Source organism: Cebus imitator, unplaced genomic scaffold, assembly GCF_001604975.1.
Source record: "Cebus imitator isolate Cc_AM_T3 unplaced genomic scaffold, Cebus_imitator-1.0 Scaffold72, whole genome shotgun sequence".
In the NCBI taxonomy this organism is placed as follows: Eukaryota; Metazoa; Chordata; class Mammalia; order Primates; family Cebidae; genus Cebus; species Cebus imitator.
The window spans coordinates 4,244,012-4,258,792 of NW_016107387.1; the positions used below are offsets into that span (position 1 = coordinate 4,244,012).

At 47.8% G+C, this 14,781-nt stretch overlaps 1 protein-coding gene across 4 annotated transcripts in view; it reads left to right on the forward strand.

The window, feature by feature from the left end:
* Positions 1-14,781, forward strand: part of GAS7 (growth arrest specific 7) — a 282,620-nt gene that overhangs the window by 150,817 nt on the left and 117,022 nt on the right. The window contains exon 1 of one of the 4 annotated variants that reach the window (XM_017531431.1): positions 6,743-7,106. The exons of the other annotated variants lie outside the window; for them this stretch is intronic. Coding sequence (XP_017386920.1) covers positions 7,104-7,106 — 3 coding nt within the window. The 5' untranslated portion in view covers positions 6,743-7,103. Of the gene's footprint in view, positions 1-6,742; positions 7,107-14,781 lie in introns of those variants that run through there. 4 annotated transcript variants of the gene reach the window in all.

Below are 14,781 nucleotides of genomic sequence, written 5' to 3' on the forward strand. Positions count from 1 at the left end.
CTCCCCCTCTTTCAACACGAAATCTCGCTCTTGTAACCCAGGCTGCAGTGCAGTGGCACGATCTTGGCTCACTGCAGCCTCCGCCTCCTGGATTCAAGCAATTCTTCTGCCTTAGCCTCCCAAGTAATGGGGATTACAGGTGCCCGCCACCACACCCAACTACTTTTTGTATTTTTAGTAGAGATGGGGTTTCATCATCTTGACCTGCCTGGTCTGGAACTCCTGACCTCGTGATCTACCTGCCTCAGCCTCCCAAAGTGCTGGGATTACAGGCGCGAGCAACTGTGCCTAGCCAAGGCCTGTCCTTTCTTTGTGAACTCCTAGTCAGCCTGTAGGATCTCACCATCATCTCTGAGCAGATGCCTCCAGCTTCATGTGCCAGGGGCCATACTCATCCCTACCCCCCACTGAACACTTTGAACTTGGATCTATGGCCAACAAACTCTACTGAGTCCCCCTTAACGGGTGAAGAGTTAGGCCACATCTCTTCGGGTTACTGGTTCGAACTGCTGTCATTTCCTTCCGAATCAACTTCACTCTCTCTCATTTCCCTATGTCTCATCCTTTATCAAACCTTATTCTGCTTCGTACATCATGTCCCTTGGACTCTCGTCAGGCCCTTTCTTTTCATCCCTGCTATCAGGCAAGTCGTGTATCTTTTTGGGAAGCCTCCCTGGACTGCCCCAGCCAAAAGTGACCCCGCCCTTCTCTGGATTCTGAAAGCTCTTATTGTCTGCCAGCTTATCACATAGCATTTGGCACTTTTGCAGACTCCTTTGATAGGCACACTTCTTTTTTCTCTTATGTATTTGTGACTTATCTTCCAAATTTTAAGAGTCAGTTTCTACATACAATACTTGCTTGCATCCTGCACAGGATTCAGGAAAGGGTAATTTAACTGTTAGTTGGTTGATTGATCGATCATGCAGACAGGGGCCATGTGTGGAGGATGGAGGTGTCCCCGAGACCCTGTACCCCGGAGACTGCTTGGGCTGATGAATAATTTTTCCCTTCATGACTGTGAAGCATTTACAAAAAGTGAGTCATCACCCTACCCAGATGTGCTTTCTTATTAATTATCATATTAAGACAACCTAATTTATTCCTACAGAGGACAAGGGCCTACGGAGAATACAGCCTATTTTGGTTGACGGTTTTCTTTCTTTCTGTTTGAGACAAACTTCTCGCTCTGTCGCCAGGCTGGTACAGTGGCATGATTTCGGCTCAGTGCAACCTCCACCTCCTGGGTTCAAGCGATTCTCCTGCTTCAGCCTCCCAAGTAGCTGGGACTACGGGCATGCGCCACAATGCCCAGCTAATTTTCGTATTTTTAGTAGAGACAGTTTCACCATATTGGCTAGGCTGGTCTCGATCTCTTGACCTCGTGATCCCCCCACCTTGGCCTCCCAAAGTGTTAGGATTACAGGCGTGAGCCACCATGCCTGGTCGATTGACAGTTTTCAATTTGAGTGAAACAAAGAAAATAAGAGGATTGGTCTCATGTGATGCCATTGAACACAGGAAAACTCAGCTGGGTGAAAATGATCGTCAGCCTTTTTGCTTTGGGATCGTGTGTTCTCTGCTGTCTGCCGTTCGTGCGTGTGGCTCCATATGTAGCAACCTCTCTATTTGCAGAGACCAGAAGGAGAGACCAGTCGCGTGTTTTTCACAGCCAACACTAATCACTAAGGATGGTTAATAAAGGAAAACCAAAGTGACTTCTGGATTGAGATGCTAGGATGAACCCAAATGGTAAACCCTTAGAATGTATTCGGGAGTCTTACGTACTCTGAGAGACTAACTTTGGGGAATCCTAAAGAATTAAATGTCTGCAGGACTAGTGTGTTCTGCTTAGGTCAGGTCAGAGCAGCCCAGCCTCCTGATTTGTAATGGCCCAGAAAGGTCCCTTGCCCTTGGCTAGGAGCCCTACTGGGATTTGCAGTGACAGTGATTTCTGTGTGTTGCCTGGGGTGAGGCATTGTTGTCTCTGATAGTATCTGTTTGTCTGTGTGATGCAGTGTCAAAGTGATGTCGGGGACAGCTGTTAATGTGTAATAGCCTCGAAAGTTTAACAGCCTCAAAACTGTCCCCTCTCTGCTGTTACAAAACTGAGAAGTCACAGGCTATGAAAGCTTTTATGGCCATTTTCATTCCACAAACCTGAAAGTACTGAAGGTGAAGGTCTTGGCCATCTAGGTTCAAATGAAGTTTTGCTTTACCTTCTTTTTTTTGTTGTTTGTTTGTTTTTTTGAGACAGAGTCTTGCTCTGTCACTCTGTCACAGGCTGGAGTGCAGTGGCGCTATCTTGGCTCACTGCAACCTCCGCCTCCTGGGTTCAAGCGATTTTCCTGCCTCAACCTCCTTTGTAACTGGGATTACAGGTGTGCATCACTATGCCTGGCTAATTTTTGTTTTGTTTTTTTTTTGTAGAGATGGACTTTTGCCATGTTGGCCAGGCTGGTCTCAAACTCCTAACCTCTGGTGACCCACCTGCCTTGACCTCCCAAAGTGTTGGGATTACAGGTGTAAGCCACTATGCCCAGCTTGCTTTTACCTTCTTGTGGGTGAGAGCCCATCTCTAAGAACAATGTACCTTAGGTCCTGTCTATTTCTGTGGCATGTCTGACCTCAAAAGCAAGTGTGTGGATTCGTCACCCGGACCTTCCTCCCACGTCACAGAGAGAAGATGCAAATAATTCAGCTGCCAGTGGGGGACTCCCCACAGCTGGTTATGATGCTCTCGCCGCCTCTTTGTGGCTGGTTTGGGATCATTTTGCAAGTGTAGCCTTGAGCATTGCCTTTCTCTTGTTTTTATGTTGGCTGAGAAAGGGGGAGATAGAAGGTGGGGGGATACGATAGCCAGCTTCCTCCCTCTAGTTTCTCCCTCACATTTGACCTTTTTATACCCTGGGGTCATGATGGTTTCCGCAAAGCAGAGCCCAGATTGGGATTTCTACCCGGCTTAAAATCCACCGATGGTTTCTTCTGCTTTACAGAATCAAAGTTTCTTAGTTCCTGGTGCCCTCATAGCCTCCTGTGATCTGACATCATTCTTCACTACTATTTTTCTCATCTTCCACGCCTCTTAAACTCTAATAAATGGGTCTACCTGCTCGTCCCACAGCCGGTACCCACTCTGTTTCTCTCTGACCTTGGCTCAGGCTGGCCCCATGGCCTAGAATATTGCCCCCGTGACTTGGTCTTCTGTCCCATCTTGCCCAATCCCTCTCAAGAGCCTCTGTTTTTCTCTATTAAATGAGGATGGTCATAGAATTTTCCTACTTGGTTTGTTGCATGGATTAAGTGACATGAAACATGTGAAGCGTAGAACAGCGCCTGGTCCAGGGTGAGTGCCCAAAGATCCTCAGAATCACTCCTGCAGCAGATCGATACCCAGCAATTAGAGAGGGAGGTAGAGTGCCCCAAACAGCCGCGTTGGTAGCATTGAGAAGAAATGAGCCCTGCCATCAGGCGTGGAAGAGAAAAGACCCGGAAGGTTGGCCGCAGACACAGAAAGGAGTTGATATACCCAAGGGAGAGGCATATTGTCACCCCCTCCAGGAGCCTCAGAGTGTGCCACACCCCTAAACAGAAAAGCCCTTGATGGACATTAGGATACTGGCTGTATTGCCTCGGTCTCCCCAAGATTGAACACAAGACAAACCATGGTGAGTGAGTCCTGTTGTAAGTGACCAGCCTCCTCATCGTCGGTCTTCTTCGTCTTCTTTTTTTTTTTTTTTTTTTTTTTTGAGGCAGGATCTTGCTCTGTTGCCCAGGTTGGAGTGCAGTGGCATGATCTTGGCTCATGACAACCTCCGCCTCCTGGGTTCAAGTGATTCTCCTGCCTCAGCCACCTGAGTAGCTGGGATTACAGGTGTACACCACCATGCCTGGCTAATTTTTTATATTTTTAGTGGAGATGGGGTTTTGCCATGTTGGCCAGGCTGATCTCAAACTCCTGACCTCAAATGATCTGCCTGCCTTGACTTCCCAAAGTTCTGCTATTACAGGCATAAACCACCACACCCAGCCCCAGCCTCAGCTAGTGGGGCTGTCTGTTCACTGTTGCCAAGGGGCTGGGGCGGCTTCCCTCTGGGTGTACACGGAGAGCCTGAGCTGCTGTATCTTATGATGTGGGTTACGTGTCACAGGGTCTTTTGGCATAAACTATCTCTATGAGCCTCAGGCTTTTTTTTTTAATTATGGCAAAAGATACATGACATGAAATCCACCATCTCTCATTTTTAAATGTATAGTTCAGTGGCTTTGAGTACATTCACGTGGTTGCGCAGCCATCACCACCACCATTAATCTCCAGAATGCTTCCATCTTGCACCACTGACACTCTGGACCCATTACACTCTAAATCCCATCATCCCCTTACCCCAGCACCTGGTCACCTCCATTCTGCTTTCTGTCTCTATCAGTCTGACTTCTCTAGGTGCACTGTCTAAGTGGAAGCTAATAGTATTTGTCTCTTTGTATCTCTGTTGCACTTAGCATGATGTCCTCAAGGTTCATCCACGTGGTTGTGTGTGTCAAAATTTCCTTCTCTCTTAAGGCTGAATAATATTCCATCGTGTTTGTTTTACGACGACTCGGGTTTTTCTACCTTCTGGCTATTGAGAATTATGTTACCATGAACAGGCAGCAAGACCCTCCCTTCAGGACCTTGCTATCAGTTCTTTTTGGTATATACCATTAATGGAATTGGGGGACCAGATGGCAATTCTGTGTTTAATTTTTTGAGGAATTACCACACTATTTTCCATAGGGGCTGCACCATTTTACATTTCCACCAGAAGGGCACAAGGGTTCCAATATTTCTAAATCCTTGCTAGTACTTATTCTTTTCTTTGTTGTTGTTGTTGTGTGTTTGCTTGTTTATTTGTGGGTTTTGAGACAGAGTCTCTCTCTGTTGCCCAGGCTGGAGTGCAGTGGCATGATCCCAGCTCACTGCAACCTCCGCCTCCCGATTTCTCCTGCCTCAGCCTCCCAAGTAGCTGGGACTACAGGCATGTACCACCACGCCCAGCTAATTTTTGAATTTTTAGTAGAAATGGAGTTTTGCTGTGTTGGCTAGACTGGTCTCGAACCCCTGGCCTCAAGTGATCTACCTGCCTTGGTCTCCCACAGTGCTGGGATTACGGACATGAGCCATTGTTCCCTGTCTTGTCTGGTTTTTTGAGGAAGCCATCCTAATGGGAGTGAGCTGATATCTCACTGTAGTTTTGATGTGCATTTCCCTGATGATTAGTGATGTTGAACATCTTTTCATGTGCTTATTCATCATTTTTATATCTTCTTTGGAGGAATGTCTTTTGCTCATTTTTAATTGGGCTCTTTGCTTTTTATTGTTCAGTCTAGACTTTTTTTGGACCCAGGGTAACTGCAGGGCCTACCCTTTCAGCCACTGGCTATGGTAACAACAAAAATCCTAGCTTTCATTGAACATTTACATCATCCAGTAGGTGAAATATTTACCTGGATGACCCCATCTTTAATCTCTCACAGCGGCTGAGTGCAGTGGCTCATGCCTGTAATCCTAGCACTTTGGGAGGCTGAGGTGGGCAGATCACAAGGTCAGGAGTTCGAGACTAGCCTGGCCAATATGGTGAAACCCTGTCTCTACTAAAAATACAAAAATTAGCCACGTGTAGTGGCAGGTGCCTGTAGTCTCAGCTACTTGGGAGGCTGAGGTAGGAGAATCGCTTGAACCCGGGAGGTGGAGATTGCAGTGAGCCGAGACTGCGCCACCGTACTCCAGCCTGAGTGACAGAGTGAGACTCCGTATATTTAAAAAAAAAAAAAAAAAAAAAATCTCTCACAGCAATCTTTTGAGAAAGATACTGTGATCATCGGCATTTTACACTCGAAATTGAAGCTGGAGCTGTTCCCCAGGGTCTTGCAGCTAGTAAGTAGTAGCACAACAGCTTAGCTCTGGTCAGACTCCATCCTTAGACAACAGTACTTACTTTTCCCCCCACCGAAGAGTTGGTATTGAAACCTCTTCATGGATAAGTTTATCCATTTGCTTAATAGGGAACCACTCAGTCTTCAGGATCTTGGTTTTTCTAGAAAACTATATTTAGTTCTATATAAAGAATCAGTTTCTAAAACCCCAAAGGTTTACATCTGAAAGCAAACACAGAAATATGTGGCGTTTTGAGTGCTACATCTTCAGCTGCTCCAAAAAGCTTTCTACATGAAATTATACGATCTATTCACCAAGGATCCAAGCCCCTGCCTAAGCTCATTTAGTTGGTGGCTGCAGTATTGATCTGGGGTTCCAACCCTTTCTCCACTTGTAACTAATGACTCTGCGATCCTCAGGCCCCTTTCAGTGGAGACCCTGCATGACCCTGTCTTTGTTCATTATCTGTGCAGGTTTGGTGGTGGTGAGGGCAGAGTGAGGGCAAGAGACCTTCATCTTGCCCCTCTGGAGGCACCAACTTTCCACACAATGGTTCTTTGGGGGAGCGTTCTCTGTTCTTTTTATGTTGGTTTATATCTGGCCTTGGGTTCACACAGCTGGGGCCGGGGCCGGGGCCAGAGTCGTGACTTAGGGTTGGGAAGAAGTTGGCCAAAACATTCCCCAACAGGGTTTGGGCAGGCTCAGGAAGTCCTGCCTAAAATACAGTGGACAAAGCTGCCCTTGTCCACAAGCCTGGGGGTGGGAGGCATCTGGTCAGTGACACAAGCTTGGCCATTGTTCGTTGTGACCTCAGCCAACTTTTTTTTAGCTGAGAAAGGGGAAAAAGAGGGAGAGTGAAAAAATAAACATAAAGAAAGAAGGCCTCCAGAAGCATTGTATCTGGAAAGTCCAGAATGAGTTGTTAATTTCCCAACAAGCACTGGAGCGGATTTGGAAGGAACTATGCAATGTAGCGGGTTCTTTGTGAAAGAACAGCAATGAGCAAAGCCGCAGGAACCTCTGCTGGGGTGCCCAGAGCACTGGCCCTGGGCTAGCAGCGTGCCTCAGCCCCATTTCCTGCCATGGAGAGGAACCCAGCGGAGTCCTGGCACTGAGTCTGAGGACTTCAGGCAGGACCAGAGACTCTCTTGTGAGGTAGCAGCCCCCAGAGAAGATTAGCTGTCCTCTAATGGTAAGAATTGATCTTTCTTGCCTGCAGATGTATGCTCCAGTTTGCTTTTCTCTGCATGTGTCGAAAATGACTTTGCCATGTTAAAGAGGCAGCTCTGAAAACTGAGATTTGGGGTCTAACTGCTGAGCTGTGGCGGTCTGGGGACCCTGTGGGCATGGGGGTACGTTTCATAGATCCAAGGCATGAGCTGGGAGGAAGACATGGGTCATTGTGTGAGAAATCAGGAAAAGTGGATGGGAGGAGGAGAAAGATTTATGAAAGGGAGTCTTGGCTCTCTTGGTTACCTGGGGAGCAGTTTCGTAGTTGGAGCTGTGTGATGGAGAGGCAGCGATGATGGAAATTTAATGGAGTCCAAACCTTGCTTCCTCCATGTAACTTTTTCCAAGTAAGAAATTTGGCTTCTACCCACCCATCTGGCTTTTACCCCATGGCCCAGTTCTAGCGGGGGCACCATAAGGTAAAAGCCATCTGGGGACTCTAAAGCCCTGTGAAGGAAAAGGGGAGCTCTTGGGATCATAGCTCCCTAGCGGAAGTGCCTGCCCGGTAATGTGCTGCGCTTCTAGGCTTGGCTGAGACACCTTTCCAGTTTGCTGGTGGAGGCTGCAACAGTGATGATGGAAGCTCTTCTGATACTTAGTGATACAGCAGCCTGGTTTCATCAATCTTTTAACCCCCTAGAAGTTATGCATCCATCTTTTTTCTTTGCAAAGTAGGACCTTGAAGAGAGTGGCAATCACTCTCTTGAGGATCTGGACAGCTGTGAGAGGTCCAGTTTGCATGGAAAGGGGTACCTGTTTCAGCACATGGTCTTCCTCTAGGATGCACTCTCCCACCTCCCTGGGCCAGTCAGCATCTCTGATGCTGGCATGGCGTCCTACTCCTACAGTGCCAGGGGAAGGGAGATGGTGCTTATTATCCAGGAGCATCCTCTAATGGGTCAGTTGACCTAGGACAGTCCACAGTAGCGTTTCTCAAAGGCTAATGTGCATCTGAACTACCCAAGGACCTTCAAAATGTAGATCTGGTGCTGGGCAGGGCTTGGGGCTCTACATTGATAACCAGATCCCAGGGGGCTTCATGCTGCCAGGGCAGGGGCCACACTTGGAAATTTGCTGCTGTGAGGAACCCAGACCAATCACTCAAGTTCTGACCAAGATGTGGCTGCCTTGGGTCTGACTGTAGAGCAGTGGGAGTTCTGGCAGGCCTGTCTGTGGATCGTGGCTGGGTCTTTCATGAGGATGGCGAGATTGGCAAAGAAGAAGAACACTGAAAGGCATGTAAGGAGCAGGGAAGAGCCGAAGTCAGGCTCTTGGGAAAAGGGCACATAGGGTGCAGAGGCTGTCGGTGGGCTGTCCCCAAGCTGAAGTGGAGTGTGTGTTTGGGGTGTAATGTGAGCAGTCAGCCAGAAATGCTAACTGCTAACCGGTCCCAGTAAAATTCCACTGGAACCTGCCTTTGGGGCATCTGGGATGATGCAGAGACAAAAGCCCATGATTCTAGGGCGGAAATCCAGTTGCTAGGCAAATAGAGTTAAGACCACTCATGTGGCTTGAGGGAGTGACAGGGAAGAGGTGGACACATCAGGATAAAACTCAATGTGGTAAGAGGTGGAAACACAGAATCTGGGGTGGTAGGACGGGATCCTAGGTGTTTACGGCACAGCCCACATTTCAGGAACAGTCAGATGCCTCCTAGACAGGATGCCCGTGTCTACACTTGCGTGTGACTTTTTTTCTCCTATTAAAATGGCATGTCCTTAAAACGTATATACTAATGCTGACATTTAGAATTATTGATCCTGGCGCCGTGGCTCATGCCTGTGAGCCAAGCACTTTGGGAGGCTGAGGGAGTGAATCGCCCGAGGTCAGGAGTTTGAGACCAGCCTGGTTAACATGGTGAAACCCTGTCGGTACTAAAAATACAAAAATTAGCCAGGCATGATGGTGGGCACCTGTAATCCCAGCTACTTTGGAGGCTGAGAGAGGAGAATCGTATGAACCTGGGAGGGAGAGGTTGCAGAGAGCTGAGATCACACCGCTGCACTCCAGCTGGGGTGACAGAGTGAGACTCCATCTCAAAAAAAAAAAAATTATTAGGCCACACATACATACCTACACATACACACACACCCAGACACACCCACACCCACCCTAAGAGACCATCTGATCCAACTTCCGTGTTTTAGAGATGAAGAAATTGAGGCCTCCCAGCAGAGATGAAGAAGGTTGCTCAAGCTCTTCCAGCAAGACGGCTGCGGCTTTGGGGCTGGTGCTCCAGCCCTGATTCCCATTCTGTGTTCTTTGCACAGTGGCGCAGAGCAGTGGTAGGTCTCACGCCTCCGTAGTAAGGCCCTTGGCTGTCACCATTTGTCTACTTTTTATGCACTGCAGCAGCAGCTCCAGAAATGTGAGTCGAATCGGGTTGGTGAGAATTGCACCCCTTACTGACTCTTGGAAAAGTTTCCAGCCCTTATTAGACTTCATTAGCCTCCAGTGCTCAGGGTTCAGACCTCATCAGGAACCATCTCCCAGAGTCAGAAGTCTTTGATTAGAATCACTTGGAGCAGACGCCGTAGGCACTGCAGTCAGTGGACTGAGTCTCCATGGTGGGGAAATGAGCTGCTTCCATGTTATTCTGGTGCCCGCAAGCTACTCCAGCCAGCAACTAGTGGCCACAAAGCCAAGCCAGCTGGATCGCAGGCGTGCGTGGGACATCAGAGGCACCTACCCTTAAACTGTAATGAGCTCCAGTCCGCCTTCCTTTACAACAGCACTAATTCCCCAAGGAAGCCCACTTTTGCCCCCGGTGCATCTGCAGGCGGCAGCTGCATCACTTGTGCTTGAAGTTCCTTTCTGGTGAGCAGGCTGCTTTGCATGAGATACCGAGCCTGTTCCTGATCGAGCTGGCAACTTTCAATTCCCTCCCTTGCTTCTGAACTTAAATCCATTTTGAATGCAATCAGATGCTTGGTAAATTTGGTTCTGGAGTTTTCCTCAGAAGTCTAACAACTTTAGAAAGTGCCAAAAATGATGGCATAAGGCATTTTGGGGTTTTGCAGCTTAATACTAAAGGAAGGCTAGGGAGGATATTACATAGTTTCTTTCTCTGTTTCTGTCTGTCTCTCTCTCTCTCTCTCTCTCTCGGACGTATCAAGTTTGGCAAAATCTCTGGTTTCCCAGGAACTCCCTGGGGAGTGTGTTAGGCGAACAATCCACAAAATGTCCTTCAAAAGTGTTTTCTAGGTCAGGACGATTGATATCATTATAGATATAAACTAACATAAAAAACCTAGGATGTATTTCAAGATCATTAATCTTTAGGACAAAGAAGTCCTAAAGTCTAGCCCAACTCCTTCCTTTGACAAATAGGGATATTTCAGCATTAATTGGCTGTAACAGTGACCTATGGCAAAGGGGAAGAGAATCCCCAGCTGTTCAGCCTTCCCGTGCAGACCTGAGATCACACGCACAATCGCGTAGCCTGATTTGGGCACGTATTTCATTTCCATTTTTTGTTACATCACTTCACTTTGTTGGTGTCTCAGACAAACCTTTCTTTCCCACTGATTCTAAGTCAGATTTGGTTGAGTAAATGAAAGGGGATCTAGACTAAGAGTTTGAGACCTCTTTCTCTTTAGAACCAAGAAGTTTTTTTTGGCGGGGGGAAGGGGTGAGGGAATTTGCAGCAAAAAAAGCAATATTTCATGAAGATTTGTGTCTTGTCAGGCCTCTGTCAAATGTTTTGTTTATGTGGCTGCTGTTCTTGGAAGCTGAGCTGGACATTTAACTGTCTTGATATTTCCCTTGTGGTTTTAGTCTCTGTTATGAAAGCCACCTGATGCGTGTGTTATAGGACCGCAATGTCCGGGGCTTGCAATCCCCCCATTTTACAGATGAGGAAACAGAGGCCCAGAGAGGCTAAGATCATTGCACTTAGCACAGCTCCGCTGTCTGGAAGCACAGCATCTCTTTATGCCTAGGCCTGTGCGCCATCTCCTAATACTTTTGTCGTCCTGAGTTGGGGATAGGATATCAGAATGGCCCACACTATTTTTATTAAAGGGAGAGGAGGGAGAGAAGCAACATTCCTCTGCAGTTCATGAGGAATGGAGAGTTTGAATAAAATGTCTGTTGAATCAAAAGCTGGTGAGCAGTCATTCAGGTTTTCTGACTTGGAAGCCAGAAGCTGGAACTGGCTATTGGGAGGAGACTAACTTGCCTTTTTTCTTTTTTGAGACAGAGTTTCCCTTTTTCACCCAGGCTGGAGTGCAGTGGTGGGATCTCGGCTCACTACAAACTCCGTCTTCTGGTTTCAAGCAGTTCTCCTGCCTCAGTCTCCCGAGTAGCTGGGATTACAGGTGCCCACCACCATGCTCAGCTGATGTTTGTATTTTTAGTAGAGATAGGTTTTCACCATGTTGGCCAGGCTGGTCTTGAACTCCTGACCTCATGATCTGCCTGCCTCGGCCTCCCAAAGTGCTGGGATTACAGGTCTGAGCCACCGCGCCTGGCTGAGAGGAGACTACCTTGCCATTTTTAATTGTGCTGAAGCATCGGGACCAGAGACACCTTGAAATGGAATAAAATATAGGCTTTTCTTTTTCTGGGGTTCCCCAACCCCTCCAGGCTTCAAGGTGGGGAAGCAGTCCCTGCCTCCCTTGCTATTTCTGGAGCTGTTCTCTATATCAGGAGTGCTTGTGCGACAATACCCCGGGTCCTCCACCCCAGATCCTGTGGTTCTAAAACAGTCACAAGGCCTTTGGTCACCTGCTCCAAACCCCTTTATAAGAGGCCAAAAGAGTGTCTCTGGTATTTGGTGACACAATTATGCTGGTTCGTCAATGCCGAGATTCTTCCAAAACATGTTGACGAGTGGGCGTCTCTCAGATCCCCATCATGCCGTATGGTGCCGCTGGGGAGATGCCACCAACATAAAGGAACAGCCATCTCAGATGCACGCAACATGCGCACAGAGTTTTCCTCATCTCTTGCATGGTCTCCTCTGGAACCCTGTTCATTGCCTCTTCTGTCTTCCATTCGGACAGCAGGTGCCACCACCATAAAAATCTCATTCTCCGGAGTCAGAGAAGGAAGAGTCATGTGGGAATAGGGGCTCTGCAAGGCCCACAAAGAAGGCATTTCTTTCCTGTCCTCCACTGACCACTTGATTCCTTGATGCTTCAAGGCTGTGACATGGCTTCTGACCCAAGAGGGGCCGTCCAGTTCATCCTTGCAGTTTTCAGTATCATTTGCAAATCTTTTCATCAATCCTTGTCCCTCTGGAGACTCCGTATTTCCAGCCTGGCAAGTTTCCCTGTGAGGGTTGACTTCCTGTATCTTTGCTGCATGGACTGCATTGTAATTATGTTCATTGAAATTCCTGGTTAACCAGATCACTCCATTTCTTTATAGGGTCTGAAAATACAGGGTCTATTGTTCTGTGTCCTCTCCCTGCTCTGTCTTGACAAACATACCCTATGAGTTGAGTGGCCCTCAGGGATGCGCTGGGGGCTTGCAGAGTGGCTGGGACCCTTGCCGAGCCTACCAGGAGCTGGATGTCTGGATTGCCCCAAGTGGTTCAGCCTCCAGGCTCACGGCTGGGAGAAAACTCCCACGGCCCTAATGCCCACCTCTTAGGGTGGGTGCCAGTGACAGCCACAGTGCGAGGCTTCCTCTTGCCACTTCATGGACAGAGGACAGTGATGGTGTGGGGGTGTAGGAGGTAGTAGCTGATGCAGATGAAGAAGAATACGCCAGACACTCCGTGGGGACTGGAGTTGCAACCTGGGTGAGTCACTGTTGGATTCGTCCAGGGAGGCTGGCAGGGATGGGCGTCTGATGTGAGCAAGGCGGGGGATCCAGGCCAGCGAGGTGCGGACTGTTGCTCCCACATTCATCGTCACCCCATCCATCTATCTGCCCCAAGTAGTGAGGCCTGAGGACACTTGGATAGTGCCAGGTTTGGAAGAGTCATGAGAACGTTTGCATCTAAATGACTAAAGCAGCCTTTGAGAAGTTTCTTTCATGGACTCAAGGAGGTGGCCTTGCCGACCAGGTGATTTCTAATGAGGGTTCGAGGCTACACACAGAGGACTCTGGTAAAACCTCCAACAGATTTTGCAAATAGAAAACTGGAAGAAAGAAAGGCGACCCTCCTGGCTCTTTGGCTTCTTGCTGGTTAGCACTGGAGGTGCACCTCATATGCTTGACCCCCTTTGCACACAGGTCCAGCCACAGTGCCACAGGACGTGGTCATGCTCAGGCCCAGGCCCCAAAACAGCTATACTCTCTTCTCTGCGTTTTGGCCCTGGGAACCCTTTGAGGGCTTACAAAACCGAACAGGTGTTTCAAATGAGGTCTTTGGAAAGCCCTGGGTTCCTACTGAGTTTTCCCTCAGTCTACAAAGCGCTTTGGTCTCAACCTGTCCACCTGAATGGGTTCCAGGGCTCAGGATTCCCCGTGGAAGCTGAGTGCCCTTGGGGCCTGTAAAACTTGATGGAAGTGAGACTCAAAAGACCCACAGTGCCTCTGTTTTGTTACCTCTGGTTGAAAACCTGTCAGTTTTTAGGAAAAGCCAAGTGTGGACATGAGAAGCAAGGAGAGAGGATGGATGCCACCTGGGCAGGTAGGTACCTGATCCCTCATATTTGTCAGGAGGGGCAACAGGACACAGATCGTCATTATGAGGATGGGAGGAAGAGCAGCATTTTGTTTCCATCTCCCTTGGTGTTCTCACCATCTCAGTGTTCCTCCTGCCTCTTGATCTCTTCATATATATATATATATATATATGTATATGTGTGTGTATATATATATATATATACACACACACACGCACACACACACACACTTATTACTATCATTATCATTATTTGAGATGGAGTCTTGCTCTGTCGCCTATCATTATCATTATTTGAGATGGAGTCTTGCTCTGTCGCCCAGGCTGGAGGGCAGTGGTATGATCTCAGCTCACTGCAATCTCCGCCTCCTGGGTTCAAGCAATTCTCCTGTCTCAGCCTCCCTGGTAACTGGGATTACAGGTGCACACCACCACGCCCAGCTAATTTTTGTATTTTAGTAGAGATGGAGTTTCACCATGTTGGTCAAGCTGATCTTGAACTCCTGACGTCAGCCAATTCACCTGCTTCGGCCTCCCAAAGTGCTGGGATTACATGTGTGAACCACCACACCTGGCCTTGTATACTTTAAGTGGAGGGTTTTGTTTTGTTTTTTTTGAGACAGAGTCTCTGTTGCTCAGGCTGGAGAACAGGTGCAAATGTGGCTCACTGTGGCCTGGAACTCCTGGTTTCAAGCAATCCTCCTGCCTCAGGCTCCCTAGTAGCTGGACAAAAGGTGTGCACCACCACGTCTGGCTAATTTTTAAATTTTTTGTAGAGATGGAGTTGCTGTGTTGCCCAGGTTGGTCTTAAACTGCTGGGCTCAAGCGATCCTCCCACCTTGAACTCCCAAAATGTTAGGATTATAGGTGTGAGCCACTGCACCCAGCCCTTTTCTAGTACTGCATAGATTTGAGACTCAGGTTATGATTTCATTTTTATTTTTACAGTATAGCTTGAGAATAGCAACGTGTGTATACATGATTGTATAACTAGATTCTTTTTTTTTTTTTTTTTTTTTTTTTTTTTTTTTTTTTTTTTTTTTTTTTTTTTTTTTTT